The 10,110-nt window shown below is 38.6% G+C and overlaps 1 protein-coding gene across 1 annotated transcript; it reads right to left on the bottom strand.

Moving 5' to 3' along the window:
* Window positions 1-334: 334 nt before the first annotated feature.
* On the bottom strand, window positions 335-7,453 carry LOC130069127 (retinol dehydrogenase 10-A-like). The gene is made up of 5 exons (XM_056232850.1): window positions 6,960-7,453; window positions 1,646-1,744; window positions 1,391-1,539; window positions 554-685; window positions 335-458 (listed from the first exon to the last, which is right to left on the bottom strand). The coding sequence occupies exons 1-5, from the start codon at window positions 7,407-7,409 to the stop codon at window positions 335-337; spliced, it is 954 nt and encodes a 317-aa protein (XP_056088825.1). The 5' UTR covers window positions 7,410-7,453.
* Window positions 7,454-10,110: the final 2,657 nt, after the last annotated feature.

Raw genomic sequence — 10,110 nt, forward strand, 5'->3', positions numbered from 1 at the left:
GTCTTGGAGTATCGCAATAATATCGTATCATGATATCATGTATCGAATCGTGACATGAGGGTATTGTTACACCCCTAACGGCCATTATCCTCGTAATATGCATGCTAATAATCAACTAGTTAATATTAACTAGTTAACTAGAGGAGGAGGGAGGGAGGGGGGGGGGGGGTTGTACAGAAAAATAAAAAAAATACATATTTCTGTCGGTCCCCATGAAGTACAGTTGAAATGTTTTTGTTGTTTTGTTTTTTAATATAGCAGGCACAATACTTTTTTTGTAGGTTTTTCTCCTTGGAGTGTGGATGATGTGTGGAACTGAAGTATCACAGGACAGCTAAGAGGATCTGGGGTGGCCGTTCGCAGCCTGTTGGTGTTGTTTGGTCTTAATGAAGGAATACATGCACTTGTCGCCTCCCATAAAACGATATGTTGCAACATTAGCGTCCCAGGGGAGCAACCTAAAGAAAAGACACGACATGCTTATGCTTGAGCTATCTCTCTTAATCCAAGACTAAGCAAACTGGACTGTGTTTAGGACCGGGGAGATGCTTACGCCCGTGAGAGGGATGCGAAGTACATTACGCGAGGGATGCAGACCATCTTCTGGTCAGCCAGAATGGCCTTCATTGACTCCTGGACACAGTATAGAGGATCCAGGGGTGGAATCAGGCCTTGAAGTTCCTTCCTGTGAAGGAAGACAGAGATTAGACGGACAGACATCCGCTGAACTGTACTGTGAACTCATCCTCATGGTGTTCCACTTCCAAAGCCATTTTTTTCTTCTTTCTTTTGAAGACTGTTCGTACGGCTCATTTCCAAAGCAAGCGTATGGTGATCACTGGCTCCCAAAACGACACAAACACACCATATTCAGATGTGAAGGCACGCTGCATTAGGTTTGGTGTTCTGCTTAGTTTCAAGTTAACTAATATTTTAAATTAGCTTTTATTTTTACATCGTCAGCTTTCTTTTTCATTTCCGTTAAATATTTTGTAATTTTGCTGTATTTGTCTTCTTCTTTTTTTTTAGTTTTTGCTTTTTTAAATATGACTATTTTGCTTCTTTGGTTTATTTTTATGGCAGTTTTAGTTGTTTCCAATAAGTAATTTTAGTGCTTCAAAGTTTTTAATAGTTACTTATAATAAACCTGGTTTGACATCAAACACCATGTCCATTCGCTGTAGGCCTTAACTACAATGTACTTAAGCATTTGATACAATAAATATGAACATTGTAATTCCATTTAAAGGTACACTATGTAACTTTTGGCCCTCTAGCGGTTAAAAACAAAACTGCATGCATTTGGTGGAAGAACATTGTTTTGGTTGTGCTTTGGCATTATTAAATTATTTTCATTTGAGTTTTAGTGATGTATTTCCCGGTTTCTCACCTGATTTGGCATCCAGCAAACATGCCGGTGTTGACGATGTAGGGGCAGATCAGGGAGGTTTTCACCCCGTCCACACCGTCCTCTGTTAACAAGCTGTGAGTCAGAGATTCGTGGAAACCTACAGCTCCAAATTTACTAGCACAATAGTCCTAAAACAGGAGAGAGAACACGAGCAGTCAGTCGAAAAGCTTTTAATGGCATTGAAGGGTTGCAGACTTGTACAACCTTTAAAACCTGTATATTTGTGTAACTGACCTCTACACCAGCAGTGCTGAACAGACCAAGAGTGCTCGCCACAGTAACAATATGTCCGTGGTTCTTGGCTTTCATCTGTGGCAGAAAGGCTTTCGTCATCTGTCAAAGCAGGAAAACCGTATGTTTAGCCTTGTGAAAAAGAAGTGCACTTAATCGTATTAAATGTGCACTTGTAGAGTTACTCAAATCTTAAAAGTATTTTTTTAAACACTGCGCTTGCAGATAGTCTAACTATTTAAAGGTCACTATGTGATTATGTTGATTGAAAAGTTTTATTTTTGAAGTACATTTTAAATCATTATGTTTAAATAATATTGTGTTGTGTTTAAAAGAAGTACACTTATTTTCATGTGTGGACTAACATACTAAAGTGCTTGATAATAATGTCAACTTCAGTGTGTTGTTTGTTAGTGAGTAGGTTAAAATATTTTAAATGTACTAAATTGCAACTTCATCATTACAAATGTGTAGTTAAATGTCCATTGTTAATTAATTTGATGGTTGTGTTTTGCGATTGGTGGATCTCATGTGAGTGACAGGTTATAGCCCCGCCCTCAAGCCAGTAAACACATCATCAGTGAAGAGAAGAGATGTTGCTGCAAGACGGAGGAGACGCTATTTTGGTTTCATGGGGACTTTAAATTTGATAAAACTGAATTGTAAGACTTTTTAAGGACCCTGGTAATTCTTTTATAACAGTTATTCACACGAGTCATCAGCTCAGAGCCGCGGGACTTACTGTGCACTTCAACATTTAAGATCTTCAAAACATTGAGAGTTTTATTGGGTCAATGACTACACATATGATGTCCACAAAAATAAAACAGAAAGAAAAATCTTTTTTTTTTTTTTTATAGAAAAACAGTTTTCAGCAAAAGTTTGAAGTTTATAAATGTAAAAGTGTCATGTGATCTAAACATCAAGTAATATACACTCACCGGCCACTTTATTAGGTACCCCATGCTAGTAACGGGTTGGACCCCCTTTTGCCTTCAGAACTGCCTCAATTCTTCGTGGCATAGATTCAACAAGGTGCTGGAAGCATTCCTCAGGGAGTTTGGTCCATATTGACATGATGGCATCACACAGTTGCCGCAGATTTGTCGGCTGCACATCCATGATGCGAATCTCCCGTTCCACCACATCCCAAAGATGCTCTATTGGGTTGAGATCTGGTGACTGTGGAGGCCATTTTAGTACAGTGAACTCATTGTCATGTTCAAGAAACCAATTTGAAATGATTAGAGCTTTGTGACATGGTGGAAGTAGCCATCAGAGGATGGGTACATGGTGGCCATAAAGGGATGGACATGGTCAGAAACAATGCTCAGGTAGGCCGTGGCATTTAAACGATGCCCAATTGGCACTAAGGGGCCTAAAGTGTGCCAGGAAAACATCCCCCACACCATTACACCACCACCACCAGCCTGCACAGTGGTAACAAGGCATGATGGTTCCATGTTCTCATTCTGTTTACGCCAAATTCTGACTCTAACATCTGAATGTCTCAACAGAAATCGAGACTCATCAGACCAGGCAACATTTTTCCAGTCTTCAACTGTTCAATTTTGGTGAGCTCTTGCAAATTGTAGCCTCTTTTTCCTATTTGTAGTGGAGATGAGTGGTACCCGGTGGAGTCTTCTGCTGTTGTAGCCCATCCGCCTCAAGGTTGTGCGTGTTGTGGCTTCACAAATGCTTTGCTGCATACCTCGGTTGTAACGAGTGGTTATTTCAGTCACTGTTGCCCTTCTATCAGCTCGAACCAGTCTGGCCATTCTCCTCTGACCTCTGGCATCAACAAGGCATTTCCGCCCACAGAACTGCCGCTCACTGGATGTTTTTTCTTTTTCGGACCATTCTCTGTAAACCCTAGAGATGGTTGTGCGTGAAAATCCCAGTAGATTAGCAGTTTCTGAAATACTCAGACCAGCCCTTCTGGCACCAACAATCATGCCACGTTCAAAGTCACTCAAATCACCTTTCTTCCCCATACTGATGCTCGGTTTGAACTGCAGGAGATTGTCTTGACCATGTCTACATGCCTAAATGCACTGAGTTGCCGCCATGTGATTGGCTGCTTAGAAATTAAGTGTTAACGAGCAGTTGGACAGGTGTACCTAATAAAGTGGCCGGTGAGTGTATATATATATTATACAGTCAAACCAAAATTTGTTCAGACACCTTCAACATTTCTCACATTATCACAGTTTATAGTCTGCATAGAAAATGGTAATAAAACATGAGCAGAACTCAGTTCTCAGATCAGTGGATATTCCACTGGTTTTGTCCGTCCTTCTGTTAGACTCTCACACATGAATTATGTTGAATATCTGTCAGCTGTTCAATTTAAGTGCACAATATAGCTCAACAAATTACCAAGCAATGCTTAATTTTTGGTCTGTAAAAAGGTCGTATTAGCAATTAAAGAAAAAACACTTCAGCAAAACAGCAGGTCAATGTTTCTGGGGAGTTTTTGGGGTATAATGTGTCACAATTTACTTTATTTTGCTATCTTCACTTACATAAATGAACTATAGTGTCTGCAACCACTAGTAAAAAAAAATATCAAAAACTATATCTGGTGTCTGAATAATGTTTGGTTAGTCTGAATACTGTATGTATACACACACATATATACATATAAAGTATACTTTATATAGTGTACATATTAACTATAAAGTATAGTTTCACCAAATCACATTTTACAACATGATCTAGCCTTATTGTATAAAGGTCCAATTAAAACATCCTAATAGACTTACTGACCTTGACGGACACAGTCATGAAGGTCCTCTGATATCACTTCCTGTTTTATGTTGTTTTCTGTAGGTCTCTATGTTGGTCACTCCACATTACTTAGATTCGGTAAATGTTTATATATATATATATTATATTAACAAGCAGTTAAGCAGTTTAGTTACATTTTTGTTGTAACATAAAATAAAAGATTGTGCCAAACTACACCTCTAAAGCTGCGGCTGCGCACACATTTACTACTCATTTCAATTGGAAGCGACACATTCAGTAATTTCACATTAGGTCAAATCGTGTCCTGCAGCGCACATGTCCCAATGGGTCACACATTGAGCTTTCATGTGACCGCACACCAAGTCTTCACGATATTCTGGTCTTTAGATATGATTTGGGTCCCTCCTTCAGTGTAAGTATATATAGAACACACTTACATTGAACAATTCGCAAGTCGCATTTCTTCAAAACGTAATAAACTTCTCTAAAGGCTAGGGTTAAAAATAGGGTTAAAGGTGTGTCCAAATGCCTCAGGAAGCATGGTTTTGTATTATTGAGCGTTTATATAATAACTCTTATGCAGTTCTGAGCTGCTGTCATGATTAGTGACTTGATAATCTGGTTCATAATGTCCTGTTCCTCGTTGTACATGTGATTTATGGTCATATGCACAATAAGCCATTTTTTTTAACCTTTTAAATCAAGCAGATTACAGTCACTGCACTTTTCCACTCCAGCTTTAGACTGCAATTCAATATCTCCTTAACGTTCACCAGCATGAAACATCGCGCACAGTCCCCATCAGACACAGGACCCAATGGACATCAGCCCTCCTGGAGAGTTCTCAAACACACCTGGATCCGCTATACAAGTTCACTTGAAAATGACTGACAGCCTTTACAAACAAGTACTCTGGTGGTCCCATACTTCACTGTAAAAAGACACTCAGGAGACCCGTTACCACAGCTTCAATAAATTCTAGAAAGTTCAAAATCAAATATATTGATCTAATTAAGCCTTTTAAGTTCCAAATATTATTTTGATGCTGACATAATAATGTTGGTCATTACATCAACTTTATATTGTATTTAAACTTTCTGTGTTAATTGAGAGAGAAAAAAACAAGTAAATATGTTGTAGTTACTGAAATTGTCTTGATAACTGAAAATTTGGCAGTGGATTTCTAGTTGCCAGCATGCTTAGCTAAGCTGAATAAATGTTGAAATTAAGTGTTTTTTATACAGTGCTGTTATGCTTGACATTTAAAGAGCTTCTGTTGACATGTCTGTGGTTATCATTGTGCTGAAGAGGTTGTAGGTGACTTCATAAACATTGCATTGATCAAATGAGAAATAATTGTGCTAATGCCATACAAGTAATATGACTTGTTTATTAAATGCCTGTGTTATACGAGTAACATTTTAGAGTGTGCCAGCTGGCAATTTGAACTGAAATAGATCAGATTTATTAGTCCCATTAGGGTTAGTTCACCCAAAAAATTAAAAAAAATTATCTTAATTTACTTTGTTTAAAGCTTCAAAATGTTTATAAGGAGATTGTAAAACTAATCCATATGAATTGAGCGCTTTAATCCAAATTTTGATAAACATATTTAATAGGCTTTTATTCACATATAAAAATCATCACCTCACACATCATCAGTTGTGGTTAATGGAAGCTCAAGCATGTTCGTTTGACGCGCAAAAGCGAATGACTACATTTACAAGCTGTCAATATTCGGGTTAAGGTCACTATTCGGGTTTCTGAAACATTCGGAATAACCCGTTTATGCGTGAGCAGAGAGAGTTACTCATGGAATTTGTAATCAATTGGCAATATCCCGATGTAAACGGCGACGCACGGTTAATGTCTGGACGTACGGCCAACCTTGACGCAATATGCGTCATTTCCGATTCTTCCTGTATCCAAAGACAACAACAACAGTAACAGCACCCGGATTATGAATAGTTCGGGGCAGATCGCGATCGCGATGTTTGCGCTTTGGTGCTGGTCCTCCTCGCTCCAAAAGTATGGTGTCTCGCCATGTTTACCTCTAACTTACTTCTTGTTTACTTCCGGTAACGTTATACTGCACGCGGGGGTTTTTTGTTGTTGTTGTTGTTGCGCAGCACGTTTGAGCTTCTAACTTAAGTTTCTAACTTAATTGTAGTTTCTGAACATAATTACGATAATAACATAACATTTGTTTTTAGAATGTAAAATCTCTATTAGAAATTATTATATAACAGTCTACTATACCCTGCTACAGAATAATTACCCTATTCATATAGCCCTACCCTTACAGTGTAGCTACAGCAAGGAATTACATTCTAATACATTGCTTCATACCTAAAAACAACACTTACAATTTTTTTTTTTTTTTTTTTAAATATATAGTTTTGGACAGTACAACATTTACATTACAAATACTATGGTAAATTGTTTTCAGTCCAATCAAAGTCACAAATATTTAAGGCACTTAATGAACATGATAGTGGTGATCATGTCCAAAATACGCACCGCTACCATGGCACTATCTGAGCACCCCTGACTGAGAAGGTCTTACCCAGAACAGCGCGTGGCAGTTGACCAGAAGGGTCCTCTCCAGCAGTTCATCCGGGCACTCCAGCAGCCGCCGCCCCGCGACGACCCCCGCGTTGTTGACCAATATGTTGACGTCGCCCACCTCCTCCCGCACGCGGTCGGCGGTCCGATAGATGCTCTCTCGCGTGGACAGATCCACTGTGTACGCGTGCGCTTTGCGGCCAAGTTCCCTCACTAGCCTGGCCGTGTGCTCGTTGGCTTCAGTGTTGCAGTCCCACAACACCAGCTCGGCCTCTTCTCTGGCGAACTCCAACGCGAAGAGCCGGCCGAGGCCTCCGCCAGCGCCCGTGATCAGACACACCTCCCCGGACACTGACTTCAGCCGCGGCCGGAGAACAGTGCGAACCACCGCATGGAGGATGGTGTATGTCAGGTCCAAGAGCATCAACACTAGATCTATTATCACTATCATGTTTCCTTTTATTGAACAATGACACTCAAATGAACACAACTTCTCCCAGCTCCTTTGGTCCTGTTGAGCAGATCCCACTGTAGGCTAGTGACTGGTGCCTGTGGTTTATATAATCTCTGCTGGATTAAGAGCACCACCAGTTGATCCTGCTCTGCTAAAGTTATTCTTCATATAAAGACACATTGCTTATTTGTTTGATTAATTAAATCACCCCATCATTTACTCAACCTCACCTTTATCTGTCTCCGAAAATTCAGAATAGAATTTGTTGTGAAAACTTAAAATTCTAAAGCTTTCCAGATTCATGTAAATATCACTTTTTCTTTCTTTCTTTCTTTCTTTCTTTCTTTCTTTCTTTCTTTCTTTCTTTCTTTCTTTCTTTCTTTCTTTCTTTCTTTCTTTCTTTCTTTCCTTCTATGATCTATATATGTTAATTCCCTGCAGTCCACATTTGTTGTGCTACATTTTAGTATCTATATCAGTAAAGTATGCACTGATTTAAAACTATCACATCTAGAAAATGGCTTTAAGAAATGTTGTTTCACACAAGTCTGTCAAATTTCTGGGTCATGATGTAATAGATCACAATGGCATAACAGGGACTATCTTTGTTTCTTGGGGACCTTATGAAAGAGCAGGAACATTTGTAGTCTGGAGATCAATAAGCTGCCCGGAAAACTGAATCTCTGGTGCTTATACATGATTGGACTGTAGAGTAAATTCATATGTATGGGAATGTAAGGCACTGTGCCAGACGGCCGTAAGCTGACTGCCAGAAGGAACAGTGGTTGTAAGCAGCGATGGCTGGTGGGAAAATGTCCAGGTAACAGTTTCAGCAAACATCAGTGTGTTTTAATGCAAAACAGTTAAGAAAAAGTTGAAGAAAAACAGGTAAGGAAATATCCAAAACAATAACCACATGATATAATAAATCCATATAATTCAGCTTTTGACAGTTTTTAAACTGTTTTTATAAAACAAAAAATTAGTGCTTATATTTTTCAATATACTGCAATATATTAATTTTCTTACAAATTGCTGTTTATCAACAGCGAAATGATGCTGAAATCACAATCATTTACTGCTCTTGTGAAATGTACTGTGGATTGACATTATAAAGTTGTCTTTAACCATGCCACTGTACGAAATTACTTTTTTTGTAATTGATTCATTCGAAATTGCAATCAAATGACTAGAGTTAAAATGTTGGCCATGAAGGTCAGTAGCGCACCACATGAACCACTGACTAACACATATGCAGAATTGGCATTTGTAACTCTTTAGGTTTTACAATAAATAATAGGGGAACCTTTATTAATCAGAGGAACACAAGAACATGATTACATGTTCACGCGTGCGTATTACGTGTTCACGGGGTGTTTCTTGATCGCTAGTGGCCTGGCGGCAGAATACAGCCTTTTTAGTCACTTTCGCAGATCCATGTGAACGGGATTATAATGTTCATCGCTGTCGTGTAAACATCACTACATACCTGGGTTTATACTTGCATTTCCTTATAGCCATTGAACTTGCATAAAGATGCAGTTTAATGAAAGCCTGTATGATTTCTTATGCTTGACTGAGGGAGGTAGTGGTAAAAGTTGTGTGGGTTTTTCTGGAGGTCAGCAGAGGATGACGAACTGTGATGTTGTGTTGGCTGTTACTCATGGAGTTGGGTTATCGGTTGGGTTGTTCAGATAGTGGTCTCTAACCTTCACCTGTCACACCCAGGGCTTCACAGTGTGTTTGAGGATGCCCTGACACACACCGCAGCCACAATAGCGCTGTGTGACTTATAGGCTATACTTTGATTTAATATCCATTTTTTTTTATTTAAAACATTTCCAAACTTCTTAACTATAACATGAAAGATCTGATATTCCCTTCTCATATAGGCCTATGTAAGTAAATGTATTTTGTCGTTTAAACACCAGTTTACAGACTAATGATATGTTAGTTGATCTATAGCGAATCAGTGAATCAGAATTCTGAATATTTTTTCCACTTCTCCCAAAAGACATGAAAGTAAGTGGCGGGTGAACAGGGAAATTAATAGAGTAAACTTTATAGTTACACAGTATACAAAAAAACACATTGTAAAATTATAGCTATTTGAAATGATTAATATTGCCGCTTTCATACACATAAAAATGTTTACACTTTTTTTTTTTTTTGTTGCTAGTACTATGTGCAAATATCAGAAACATAAAATAAACATTACATGGCTGAAAACACTGAACCGTTAGATCTATGGTTGTCATTTATGACAGGTGAGTGTGTCTGTCTCAGCGCCAGCCAAAGCGCAAACGCTCTAACCACACCTGTGTGATCGTATCAAATGTAAACAAATGTTATTAATTTTTGACTTTTGGAAGCTGCATGCAAAATCCATTTGGTTAAAATATCTGAGGCGGCACGTGGCTCTCGGTTGGATGGGCATGACGCCTCTGTCACACCCACTGAACTAGGTCTAAATACGATTTCTGTCACTAAACTCTAATTATTGTAAGAAATGAAAAAACAATGCAAGTTAGGAGGACATGGTACACATCAACATTCAGAAAATTAGGAGACAATTATTTTGATATGAGACACCATACATTATATTGGGTTGCATTAATTAGTGGTTCAATCATAAGACATGCATAAAAAACACATGAAGTTGTAACCCAAGTTGGTCACTAGTATTTTTATTAATATA

The sequence above is a fragment of the Rhinichthys klamathensis genome, unplaced genomic scaffold (genome assembly GCF_029890125.1).
Source record: "Rhinichthys klamathensis goyatoka isolate OS25496 unplaced genomic scaffold, OSU_Roscu_1.1 h1tg000357l_1, whole genome shotgun sequence".
Classification (NCBI taxonomy): Eukaryota; Metazoa; Chordata; class Actinopteri; order Cypriniformes; family Leuciscidae; genus Rhinichthys; species Rhinichthys klamathensis.